Below are 13623 nucleotides of genomic sequence, written 5' to 3' on the forward strand. Positions count from 1 at the left end.
TCTGCACACCACCTGAAAATCAACCTTGACAAGACCAAACTACTTTTCCTTCCAGGGAAAGGCTCTCCCACCCATGACCTTACTATTACCATTGATAACTCTGTGGTAGCCCCCACCCAGACTGCAAGGAACCTGGGTGTGACACTCGACAGTCAATTCTCCCTTACTGCCAACATTACTGCAACAACCTGCTCGTGTAGATACATGCTGCACAACATCAGGAGAATACGTCCCCTTCTCACTCAAAAGGCGGTGCAGGTTCTGGTCCAAGCTCTGGTCATCTCACGCCTAGACTACTGCAACTCCCTCCTGGCTGGTCTGAATGCTAGTGCCATCCGACCTCTGCAGCTCATCCAGAATGCAGCAGCTCAAATGGTCTTTAACCTACCTAAGTTCTATAACACTACTCCGCTCCTCCGCTCCATTCACTGGTTACCAGTGTGTCAGGGACCGAGCAGGAAGACCAGAGAGCCACAGATAGTTTCTTTGAACAAATGGTCTTTTAATTTTGTTTCCATTAACAAAAATGCAAAAACATAAACTTCACAACCCTTGGGCCAGTAAAAAGGTCAATTAATCAAACTAGCCTCCAGTAAGAGATGGAGACCAGTTAACAGCACCACAAAAAACTGTCCCTCAACTGACACAGGGATAGGTGACCCAGATGCAGAGTTTGAACTAAAGAGTCTTTTTAATAAACAGTCTTTAACAGAAAAATAAGAATAAACGCAGGAATCTCAAAAGTAAAAACTGAAGAAACAAAAGCACACGGGAGAAAACACAGGAGTCTTACACAGGAGATCAGGACGGGAGCTCAGGAGACACAGGATACAGAAACACAGGAGATCAGGAAAGGACATAATGACAATAGACAACGACCCGACAAGGACAAAGGGGAGCACAGAGACTTATATCCACACACAGGGAAGGCAGGGGCAATTGGACACAGGTGAAACACATGAGGACTGGTGCAGACAATCACAGACAGGAAGTAAAACTAGACACTAGACACAAGAACCCAGACAACAAAATAAAACAGGAAGTGAAGAGAGAAAACACTATGAACAGAGACTACAAAATAAAACAGGAAACAGAACACAGGGACACCGAGGCAGAGGCTCGGGAGGAAGGCACCATGGCTGATCAGGGACAGAGTACAAGGGCTCAGGTGGACGGCCCGGAGGCCGGTCAGGGACGAAGCACTGGGACTCAGGCGGACGGCCCGGAGGCAGATCAGGGACGAAACACGGGGACTCAGGCAGACGGCCCGGAGGCCGATCAAAGACGAAACACGGGGACTCAGGCGGAAGGCCCGGAGGCCGATCAGGGACGAAACACGGGGACTCAGGCGGACGGCCCGGAGGCCAGACAGGGACGAAGCATGGGGACTCAGGCGCACGGCCCGGAGGCCGGTCAGGGACGATGCACGGGGACTCAGGCGGACGGCCCCGATGCCGGAACTGGAGTGGCGTCTGCCAGGACCCCCGACACCGTAACAGGAGTGGTTGCTGCCGGGACCCTCCGGCGCGGAACAGGGACTGGAGTAGACGCTGTAAGGACCCCCGACGCCGGAACTGGAGAGGTGCAAGCCTGGACCCTCTGGCGCGGGACATGAACTGGGGAGGTGCAAGCCTGGACCCTCTGGCGCGGGACATGAACTGGGGTGGCGCCTGCCGGGACCCTCTGGCGCGGGACAGGAACTGGGGTGGCGCCTGCCGGGACCCTCCGGCGCGTGACAGGAACTGGAGTGGCGCTTGCATGGACCCCCGATGCCGGAACAGGAGTGGCGTCTGCCGGGACCCCCGATGCCGGAACAGGAGTGCCGTCTACCGGGACCCCCGATGCCGGAACAGGAGTGCCGTCGGCTGGGACCCCTGATGCCAAAACAGGAGATGGCTGCGGCCCAGCCAGGACTGGAGGTGGCTGCCTGTGAGCAGGCTGTAGAGGAGAGGGTTTTTTGCTGTGTGGACGTCTGCCACACACAGCAGAATCTTGACGGAGGCTGCTGGGTCCTCCAAAAGCCAGACGGGTGCCAAGGTAGGGTTAGTGGATGGGGCTAGACAGGTGAGGAAGTCTTTGAGCTTGTCCTGCACCTGCACAAGGTGCGGGACAAAATGGCTGACCCAGGGTCTGTCCTTCAGCCATGCCTGTAGTAAAGATATCCTTTCAAGAAGCACTGCTTGGTGCTGGGTGCATGAGGTGCTAAGCATGTCCACCATGGACTCTGCTGGGTCCATGTCCTGGTTGGTTGGTTCTGTCAGGGTTTGCGGAGCAGGTGTAGCCAAGATGCAGAGACAGAGACTTTTCAATAAAAAGTGTCCTTTTAATGGAGAGAATAACCTAAACAGAAATAACAACTAGAAGTAGATATCAATAGTCTAAACTGAAAAAACATAGAGCACACTGGGGAAAACTCACGAGAGATGGAGATGACGCAGAAGAATGACAAGCACGAATGACGAGGCATAAACAACGACGAACCAACAAGGACAAAGGGAAGCCAGACACTTATATATACAGTCCTGCTCACCATTATTGGCACCCAAGAAGTTTAAGTACATAATGTGGAATATCTCCTGAAAAAAATGAATCAAGTGAAACAACTTTTTTCTATAGAGAATTTGTGTTTGATACAAAAGAGCAAATGATAAACAACAATTTAAAACAATAAACAATGGGGGGGGATATAAAAACTTAAAGCTTGCTGCGTCACTGATATTGGCACCCTTTGCTGTAAATCAGTATGGAAACACATTATGACTCACCTGTGGTAAATCACAAATGAGAATCACCTGTGATAAATTGTCTGTGCCCATGTGACATTAATTAGCCAATGAATGATGACTTCCGTGTTTTAAAAAGCCACCTGTTATTCCCTGTTCCTTTGTCACAATGGTGAAGACAAAGGAGCTGTCTGAGGACATCAGAAGGGCTATTATTAGCATACACAAGACCTCCAAAGGGTATAAGGCCATCTCCAGAGAGAAGTCTTCGAAGGTTGGTGCGAATGGTGGAAAAAACACCACGTCAAACATCCAAAGACCTGAAGGCCAACCTGGAACAGTCTGGGGTCATGGTTTCAACAAGTACCATACGCTGCACACTTAACCAAACAGGGCTTTATGGGCGAAGGCCAAGGAAGACACCATTGCTGAGGAAAAGACATAAAAAGGAACGACTGATCTTTGCCAAAGAGTACCTGGACAAACCGCAGTCCTTCTGGGAAAATGTTCTGTGGACAGATGAAACAAAAATAGAGCTTTTTGGCAATGCACACCAACAGTTTGTTTACAGACGGCGCAATGAAGCCTACAAGGAAAAGAACACCCTACCAACAGTTAAGCATGGTGGAGGATCCATAATGCTGCGGGGCTGCTTTGCTGCATCTGGTACTGGAGGCCTTGACCGTATCACAGGAATCATGAAATCAGAGAATTATCAAGAGATTTTAGAGCGAAATGTCCTACCCAGTGTAAGAAAACTTGGTTTGAGTCGAAGATCATGGGTCCTCCAGCAAGACAAAGACCCAAAGCACACATCCAAAAGCACGCAGGAATGGTTGAAAAGGAAAAAATGGACTGTTTTAAAATGGCCAGCAATGAGTCCTGATCTCAATCCGATTGAAAATCTTTGGGGTGAGCTGAAATCTGCTATTGGGGAAAAGAACCCTGCAAACGTTCAAGAGCTTGAACAAATTGCAAAGGAAGAGTGGGAGAAAATACCAGCTGAGAAGTGCAAGAAGCTTAAAGATGGCTACAAGAAACGTTTGGAGGCTGTCATCACTGCCAAAGGGTGTGCAACCAAATATTAAAGAGGGGTGCCGTTATTGCTGCACATGATGTTTTTTCTGTTTCTTCTTTGAAATTACAATATGCAAGTTGAAAAAACAATTTTCTTTGTTAAATTACTTTGGACCTCCAATTAAAAGATCCTGATATAAATTTGGTACATTTCCATTTATTTCTGAAGATATTGTACAGGTTATGCAAAAAATGAAGGGGTGCCAATAATGGTGAGCAGGACTGTACATGACAAAACTGTGATTTTTACAAATGCAAATCAGGATAGTTTCACTCAGTGGTGCAGAGGTTACACCTTTTTCTAAAAGGTACTAACTCCCTTTTAAGAAAATCTCTCCTATAAATACATCAGGCTTAGTATAATTATAGAATCATAAGTTGTAGCTTGAATAGATTTGCCTTATACAGGTGCATCTCAATAAATTTGAACATCATGGAAAAGTTCGTTTATTTCGATAATTCAATTCAAAAAGTGAAACTCATTATATAGATTCATTACAGACAGAGTGAAATATTTCGAGCATTTATTTGTTTTAATTTTGATGATTATGGCTTACAGCTAATGAAAACCCCAAATTCTGTATCTCAGAAAATTTGAATATTGTGAAAAAGTTCAATATTGTAGACTCACGATGTCCCACTCTAATCAGCTAATTAACTAAAAACACCTGCAAAGGTTTCCTGAGCCTTTAAATGGTCTCTAAGGCTGTTTCAGTAGGATACACAATCATGGGGAAGACTGCTGACTTGACAGTTGTCCAGAAGACAGTCACTGACACCCTCCACAAGGAGGGTAAGCCACAAAAGGTCATCGCTAAAGACACTGGCTGTTCACAGAGTGCTGTATCCAAGCATATTCATAGAAAGTTGAGTGGAAGGAAAAAGGTTTTGGTATAATAATTTGGTACATTTCCATTTATTTCTGAAGATATTGTACAGGTTATGCAAAAAATGAAGGGGTGCCAATAATGGTGAGCAGGACTGTACACAAGGAAGGCAGGGGCAATTGAACACAGGTGGAACACATGAGGACTGGTGCAGACAATCACAAGGGCTGGAAACAGGACAAAGACAGGAAGTGAAGATGGAAAACACAAGGAGCAGAAACTGCAAAATAAAACAGGAAACAGGGAGAAAACAAATCTAAACACAGAATGAAACACAGAAAGAAACAAAGTGGGAAACGGAGTGGGACAACATGAAACACAGGTACGAGTCGAATACAAACAAACACAGGGATAGACATGTAACACAAGGAGGTCATAATCAGAACTGAAAACACTCTTCTATAAAGAGGCGAAAATAAACAGTCCAGAGTCATAACCATGACAGCCCTGTCTCTAACACACTTTAAATCACTACTTAAAACACATCTGTTCTCCTTGGCTTTCTCCTCGAGTACGTTTTTATCTCAGCTGATTTTATTTATTTTATCGTATATCTTATATTCTCTTATTTGAATTATTTTACCTCTATTTTCCCTTTACTACTTGCACTATGATGTATTACATGTTACTGTCCTCTCGTTGTACATTACACTTGTGAAAAACTTTGGTCAACCAAGTTGTTTTAAATGTGCTATATAAATAAAATTGACATTGACATATTGAATTTACTAACAGACTTTCAGTAGTATCCTATGGGAACAAGAGTGGGATAAACCAGATGTGCTCCGGACATCTGTAGCCAGGGCATATTGATTGTCCATAGGCTGCTGATAGTGTATTTACAAATATGAATCATTAGGTCAACCGACTCATTGAGTGGTGGACCGGCTTCACACCAACTATGTCAGTGTTTCTTTAGGTCGTCGGTCTCTCTGCGACCTGCGTGGCTGTGTGTCTGAAACTTCTGACTCCTGGTTGCTGGGAAGATCTGCAGACTGAACTGTTTGTGTCACCTCTTGAGTGTCATATCCATTAATGTCATTTCTGGTGGTGTCATTGTCCACAAGCATTTGCGCTGGAGTCTACATTCTGGACTCCTCTGCTTCAGCACTCAGTTCAGGCTGACTTTCTATTTCAGGAGTAATTGGAGGCGCAACATTTTGTTCTCCAGGCTGGTGGTTGTGGTGTCTCAGTCTATGAGCCCAGTTATATCTCTCCGCTCTGAGTCCTCTGATGTTTCCTTTGTTTTACTCTCCTTGTGTCCCTTTCTTTGTTGAATGGGAGGATTTTGTCCTCCCACAGTGCTTTGGGCTGGTTCCTCAAGTGGCAAAGCATTACATGGCATCAACATGTTATGATGGAGGATTGTGTCTCTCCCTGTGCCACGTTCAGGCTTGTTCTCATAAAATGGGCTGTGTTTCTCCTTTTAAGAGACCACAATGTGAATTTGCTCATATTCCTTACAAGGGCCCGGTCACCTGGAGAAACTATTGAACTTTGCCTCTTTGTTACGTGTTACGACCAAGCCCAGGAGAAAACCCAGTCGCAACATGATGAATGAGTCTTCCCTCTTCTCAGCTCCCAAGAACCACCAGCAACAAATTATTACAGACTCTTTTTGCTTCAGGGTGGTCTAACAGCAAAACAACAAACAAAAACAACCTTAAAGCGAACAACCTAAACGTACCTACTCAAATTAGAGAAACAAAAAGACATGCTACTAACCTAACTCCTCATCCAAAAACAGGAGAAAACAAGGGTTAAACAAAAAATGATACCCACCCCTACCAAACCGGGCTGGTACTTCAAACAACAGATCTTAAGACACTTTACAAGTCACAATTCTGGCTGGCAGTCTGGCTGGCAGTGGCAAGAGGTGAGACCACAGGAGCTGGGGGAAGTCGTCCTCTTATCCTGCAAGCTTGGAGGCTGAAACCAATCAGCTCCCTGGAAACAAACCTACGCACTCACAGTCAATCATCCACTCAGTCAGTCATTGAGCCAGACACGCCTGCAACAGAGAGAAAGAGAGGGAGAGAGATCCACAACACAGGCACAGTAGATAAAAGCACATACACAGGTGTATAATATATATATAATTATCTGCTCGTGGTGTATTTTCGCAGGAAAGCCAAATTTCAAAGCAAAATCGCTGAAAGATTTTTGCTGCCGTTTTGCCTGATTTGTTACTGGCTGGGTAGGCTTGAGCGAACTTAGTGAAGTTTGTCAATAATCACTAAGATATATTCATAGAGACTTAAAACAAAACCATAATAATGCTGGTGTTCCTCCAAATGAATATTTCAGTGTATCAAATAATTTGGTAGAAAATAACATGCTGTATTTTCAGTATGTGAAATGTGTTCAGTATCAACATATTTCTGACTTGCCAAATATGTTAATAGCATATTCTCATCAAGTTGTGTAGCGATTTCACTCAGTAGTATGTTTGACATAATGATTTTAGAAAAGAGATTTCAAACTTTCAATCAGTGTAAGACCTGCAGAGTAATCAAAAGCCTTTCAAAATGTCTGGCTGTCAGGACTCATCTATATCGGATTCATCTTACCTTTTAGCTGTGAGAAGGCTTATGATTGTGAGCAAGAGCAATTTTCTTTTGCATTACTAATGAGGCTGTCAATTGCAAATTAGAGAGGAGGACTGGGCAACTGTCTAACTCCACCGCTGCAGATCAATAGGCTGCAATTGTGCAAGTGAATAGCGCTGATTATGACTCTGAAGTAAACAAAACCAGCATCAGTCTCCTATATCAAGCATAAGAACAAGTGACATAAACATACAACAGTTAGACTGGATATCAAGTTCAGACCTTAATGAAAATACTATGTATAAAAAGTAAGGTTATAGGTTATTTGGATTGTGGTCCTCATTGAAAAGGAAGAGGCTAAGATCAATATCTTCAGGTCATGGAAGAGAGACAAACCATAAATAAGGAATCAGTATAAACTAATGGTATGATTGAGAGGTTCAATCTGTCTCATTCCCCTTGAGCTGTAGCAGAACTAAAAAGTGGACTTTTGCCAACACAATTTCAGGAGGAATATAATTAGATGAGCTACTTTTCGATGCATGATTATGATGTGATTGATGATAGACGTTTGCTGTAGCTCATTAACAAGCTACTGACTTAAGAAAATTTGGACTGCTTCCACATCAAATATATTATTCTGGGATCTAACTTTAATGTTCATACAGCTGTCATGACCGGATGTGACACTAATAATGCTTTTTGAGTTATTCGCATCTGCTATTCTCACTGGAAATGTTTGTCAGTTTAGTTTGTCCAGTCTCAGACATACAGTATCCTTTTTCAAAGTGGTTACTGACTGTGGTTACTGAGTGTGGTCAGATAAAAGATGGCTGTTTTAAAATGCTCTTTACAAATCTAATACTACTGAAACAACATGTTGGTTTGGTTGGTTTGATTTTAGTGTCACCTCATAGTGTTTTGTCTGTCAAAGTGAATTTGTGAACAAGTTTCACAAGTAGAACCTTCCTTTTTGTTAGGTCGGATCACCAGCATATTGATTTTAATAAAGCCAAACCTGTGAGCTACTTCAAGAAGCCCGACTTGAGTCTGCTGCTACACTTATTCGACAAAGTTGTTCAGGTCATTACACATTAACTCAGCAGGTAAAAGTAAATGTAAACTTTTGATTAAAAGTGCAAATTCACTGTGGTGCATATATCCACAGAAAATCTGCATGATCTTTGCATGGCCCCGGCTACACCAGCGTGGCCTGGGCTCCTGTGGCTAAGGAGGCTCTCAGAGACACCTCAGGGCCTCTTTGCTTCCATCACAGAGGACAAAATATCACTGGAGAGTGTTTAAGTTGTGGTGTGGGGGAACAGATGATGCAGACCCTTGTATGTGTTGACATCAGAAGATCTTTCTATTTCTGCAAAATAAGTTAGACAGTGGGAAGTCTTCAACAACCTTTAAAAGGTGTGGGGGAGTTGTGGGGGGATTTATTTGTCTTCATGCAAAATAAAGCTTAGAATGCATGTTTGAGCCACCGCAGTTCCTTCAGAGAGCCGGTGCTGGATGCTCTGTAACATGCCAGCTTTGAACCCACCAAAATCATCCAGCAATAGCATGCATACAAAGTGGCACAAATAAAGCATATAGGTGGTAGAGCAATGGTGATAGCTTTGGAACTCTAATGCCTTGTCTACACTACTGCAGATATTTGTTTTATCTGATGTTTTCAGAAAAAAAATGCATCCACATGTCTTTTATTTTACAGATGAGAAAATAAAATGACAAATGTTCAAACATGCATTCCTGTCTACTGCCTGCTGGGGACATTCTTTGAACTTATGGAGTATGTACAGTAGCTAGCTGGAAAGAGTCTCTCCATTCAGAGGACCACGGTTACAATATCATCTTACTGTTTTATTATCTAACTTGCAGCTAAAGCGTGTGTATACAAACCAATACATAAAGAAACACTGTTGTAAGACTTGGATGGAGTAACAGGTGCAGCTGCCTCTCTGAAAATATGGAACACATTTGTCAATTTATTCATCAAAGTCTGTCATTCTGTTTTCAAATGTTGAACTGAAATGGAAATTCCAAACGTGTCCCCATTATTTCTCATTATCCATTTAATTGATCAATATGCTGAAGAGAGAGTTGTCTTGGAAAATTGTCTCTGGCATTAATAGAAAGTTATTTAGTCCGTCACAAAACAAATATGCTAAACTATTTTGCATATGAAAAACAAGTCAAAAACTTGTACCTTTGCAGCCGATTCTGGGTGATTTTCCAAACTTTGTTTAATAAAATGAAATTGACCAGGGATGAAAGTGCAGAAAGCTGGCTCCCATGGTGTGGGCTGGGACGCTTGAGGGGTCTGTGAGGGGATGCCAACAAAAAGGCACAAAGGAGATTTTATTTTATAATCACATAAAATGTTTTTTCAAGTTAGTTCATAAACAAAGAGAACTTCTGTTGACTTCTACAGCATTTTCTACTTGTAGTCAGCCGCATGGGTTCCTGTAATTGACATGGATTCACTTTCTAACACAGAGCGTCACTGGAGGTTTCACACAATCTTTCAACTCCCCCGCACAAAAGCAATCAGTAGTGCAGCAACATGAACATGATACCTGACTGGCCTCCCAACTGCCAACAATGACAATTTGTGTTACTGAAGCACCTGTTCAGACTGGAACCTCAACCAACAAGAACTATTTAGAGCAGGGATCGGCAACCTTTTTGACAATAAGTGCCAATGTGAAAATTTGTTGTTACTTAGTCTGCCATATCAACATTTTTTTTAATATTAAGTTTTATTATTGAACCACATTAATATTTCCAACAGACATGTCATTTTATTCCATCCATATTGGCTATATATAGAACAACAATTTAAAGAAACATGTTTATCTCATTATGATTGTAATAATAAGTTTGTCATTAACCCCACCAACCACACATTCAGATTTGCCAAAGCTTGCTTCAGTCGCATGGTTTTTGGCAGTGGCAAAGACTTTGAGAGAGTTGACTTGCTTCCCATACCTGGACACTGCACGTTTGATTGATTCTCCCTCGTCTGCCTGATCTTTGAAACTTCTTTCATGCCTTGTTTCCCATGAGGGCTGAAATGCCCGTACCTTCGGTTTTTTAACATGCCATCACCAATACACCTGAACGGTTGCACTTCACGGAGATTCATGTGGAAAAATGCGAGCAGCGCCGGTGCCGCATTACTGGCACCTAGTGGCTGGGAGGTGTTAACATCAATCAAGCTAAATAATACAGGCTGTGTGACGGCAAAACCTTTGAACATGTCTTTAATAAGAAATCGCCTGTGTGCCAATGATTATGGCGCCGCGTGCCACTATTGGCACGCGGCGCCATAATCATTGGCGCCGCGTTGTCAGTGCCTAAGGTTGCTGACCCCTGCTTTAGTGAGTGTTGAGGGACCACTTCCTGATACTAACTGGAGCTCACTATTCAGTGGAGCATGAAGGATTTCATCAAAATGTGTAACTGTCACCTCATGCTTATTCCCAAATGAGAGATCTTGTGTTCAGGAGCTTGTGGTGATCAGAGTTCATTCTTCAACCAAGACCTTTCCTGATGTCAGATGCAAAATCCATGTGAGCAAAGTAAATGGTTCCAATAAATGTCATAAGACACATATGCAGATCTGTTGGTTGAAAGTGGTATAAGAAAGTCTTCGAGGGCATCATAAATGTAGAAAATGTATCTTTTCATTCAGCTCAGTTACAGCCATTATATTCACTGACCATATATTTCATTCAGTTTTCTCTACGCTAAGCCACGATGACTCGTTGCTGATTTTAGCTATCCAAAAATCTAATTTCCATTCTTCCACCCTGTTCTGTGTCCATTCAGATTCTCTTCATTTCAGTAGTTAGTCCAGTAGTTGTTGGACCAAACTGCTAAGTAATGGTTTATATATCAGATTATAATTTGTTGTGGCTTATGCTGTCTTTTAAGAAGCTGTAAAAAAGGAACTGATGTACTGCATGTCAGAGCTGAGCTGACAAGGTGCTCTCAGTAATCGGGGAGACGCTCCACTGCCCCTGATCTGGTCTGTGATAGTAATGTCTCAATATAGTTAGTTCAGGTTGATGATTGTGTGATTCATTTGTACATGTACCCAACACTACTTTTGTGGCGTCCTCTGGCGTTGCATTCTTGTGGGTTCGGCCTGATGGGGCTCATTGCCATGCCCCACTGCCAACGGCCACAGGGTGCAGCAGTGAGGCTATTCTACTCTGTGGTGGTTTTCAAATAGAGAAGATGTCAAGAATGACGACTAATTGGTTGGTTTGGCAAATGTGCACTTCTTTGCATCTATTAAAGAACCGAGAGGAGCTCTTCCCTGTGCTTTATTCAAAGCATCTGAGTCTCCTGCCCAGTGGATGGATTGCAGCTACAAATGTATCAACATTGAATTATGGGTTGAACATTTCTAACCCTACCTTGAGAATTGTGTAGTTCTAAGCATAAGAAGATATTGCACATGCTCACAATAAGGAATTTCAACCTGCTTTTTACAATGAATCACTCAACATTGCCGCTGACTTTACTCAAAATAGCAGCAGTGAGTATTTAAGGGAGAATCTCATCACAAAGTGTCATCTCATTATGATTATTTCTATCCACCAATGTTTCAGTTCTCCACAAACAAACACATCTACTGTAGGTGCTTCCGCCGGAAAGAGCAGTCCAAGCTGTCACAACACTGCATCAAAATCCTTCATTAAACACCCACATACCCCCAAGATGTCAGGCAACACAAAAATCTAAAAATAATTATTTTTTGAAAATCACCTTTTCTATTAATTGGGAGGCTACTATTTATTTAGCCTTTATTAAATATCATCCCTTCATCATGTTTTTAATCCTGCTCTATTTCTGTCAGAGGACAGAGGAAGGAAAGCAGGGCTGAGGAGTCAAAGCAGCCAGACAAAAAAAAATAAAGGGGGAAAAACAGAGCAAGGACTGTTCATGGGTGATCGACAGCAGCGTCAACCAATGCCAGCTGAGCGGAGGCTGCCCTCTCCCCCCCACTCCAGTCTGGCAGAGTGCTGGTCCCCCTGTGCGCTGTAGTACGTGGAAGAGAGGGAGATCGAAGGCTGCGTGAGGAGCCAGTGTCTGTGTGTGCGTGTGTGTGCCACCAAATACTACTTTGCACTGGATTTAAAGCATCTTCAGTACAGCCTGCAAGTGGGAATGAAAAGCTATTCAAACTGACATTCAGGAACAAGACAGAGAGAAAAAACAACCAAGTGGGCAGCTCTTTGTAGCTCAGTTGTGGGAAGATAGAAAAAGAGCCTCCATAAAACAAACGGCACATCAGAATCAGCACTGCTTGGGAATCATGTATAATTCGGTATGCTTCATCATCCTGTCGTGGGTGTTTGCTGTGCTTGTGTTCCCAGGTAAGACTTCTTCTACTCTCCTGTCTAAGCTCTTTGTATTTCTGTGTTTACATTTGTCTGACTCTTCTGCTCCTTCTTCACACAGTGAAGTGGTGCACTGTTGAGACATACTCTTATACTCCCCTCTTTTCTTATGCTGTCCATATGCAAATCATCTTGTCAGTGTGACCCTATGAGGGGTTTCTTGGGACAGCCAGAGAATGGAGGGGATTTTAAGTTTGTGGAAAAGCTGTCTGTGTCTCTTGAGTCATGCCACCAATTCAGCCACACAGAGTGGGGAAAAGTTCCCTCCACCTCACACACTTGTCAACTTTAATCAAAGACGTCAGGCTTTACGGGTGTTGACACCAAGCCCTAATCTCAAGGGTTTCCTGGAGGGATAACTTCATCAATCAAAAATTCAATGACGCCTTCTGTTTTTTTTTTTTTTTATACAACCGGCCGTCAATGAAATTACTTTTGTTAGGCTTTTATGTTAAAATCTATTTGTACTAGCTGGCATTTGAAACGAATATTGATCAGTTAATCTCAACAATGTGTGCACATGTCAATATTATCGAAGGATTTTGTCCATGTTGAAGTGCTGAATGGAAGCAACCAAGATGTGTTGATCAGTAGAGAAGAGCGCTTTGCAGATTTATCAGCGATAGGCAAAAGTACTTATCTGAAAGCAGCTTGCATAGTGTGTTGCTGCATGTACAGTGACATATATGCCAGCATGGCCCTTTAACCTTTAGTTTCAGTGTCCTCACACAGAGCATGAGGAAAAGACATTGATGACAGGGACTCCCGAGCAAAAACTGCTTTCTGGTGAAGTCACAGAGGAGTGCACTGTCCTGAAATTACATTAAATGAGGCTGACGTCTGAAAATGCTAATATGTGCCCTGAGCACCTGAAGTGAGAGAAATGTGTTTTCTCCCCTCAAAGGGATTATGTGATGGGGTCTGACAGGAAAATAATGTGATGAATTTACATTTTATTTTACCGACT

At 42.9% G+C, this 13623-nt stretch overlaps 1 protein-coding gene across 1 annotated transcript in view; it reads left to right on the forward strand.

Annotated features, from left to right (window-relative positions):
* The first annotated feature begins 12298 nt into the window (after nt 1–12298).
* The window catches only part of opcml (opioid binding protein/cell adhesion molecule-like), a 312515-nt gene continuing 311190 nt past the window's right edge, over nt 12299–13623 (forward strand). Inside the window, exon 1 of the mRNA XM_034606832.1 lies at nt 12299–12632. Coding sequence (XP_034462723.1) covers nt 12572–12632 — 61 coding nt within the window. The 5' untranslated portion in view covers nt 12299–12571. The remainder of the gene's footprint in view (nt 12633–13623) is intronic.

Source organism: Hippoglossus hippoglossus, chromosome 14 (assembly GCF_009819705.1).
Source record: "Hippoglossus hippoglossus isolate fHipHip1 chromosome 14, fHipHip1.pri, whole genome shotgun sequence".
In the NCBI taxonomy this organism is placed as follows: Eukaryota; Metazoa; Chordata; class Actinopteri; order Pleuronectiformes; family Pleuronectidae; genus Hippoglossus; species Hippoglossus hippoglossus.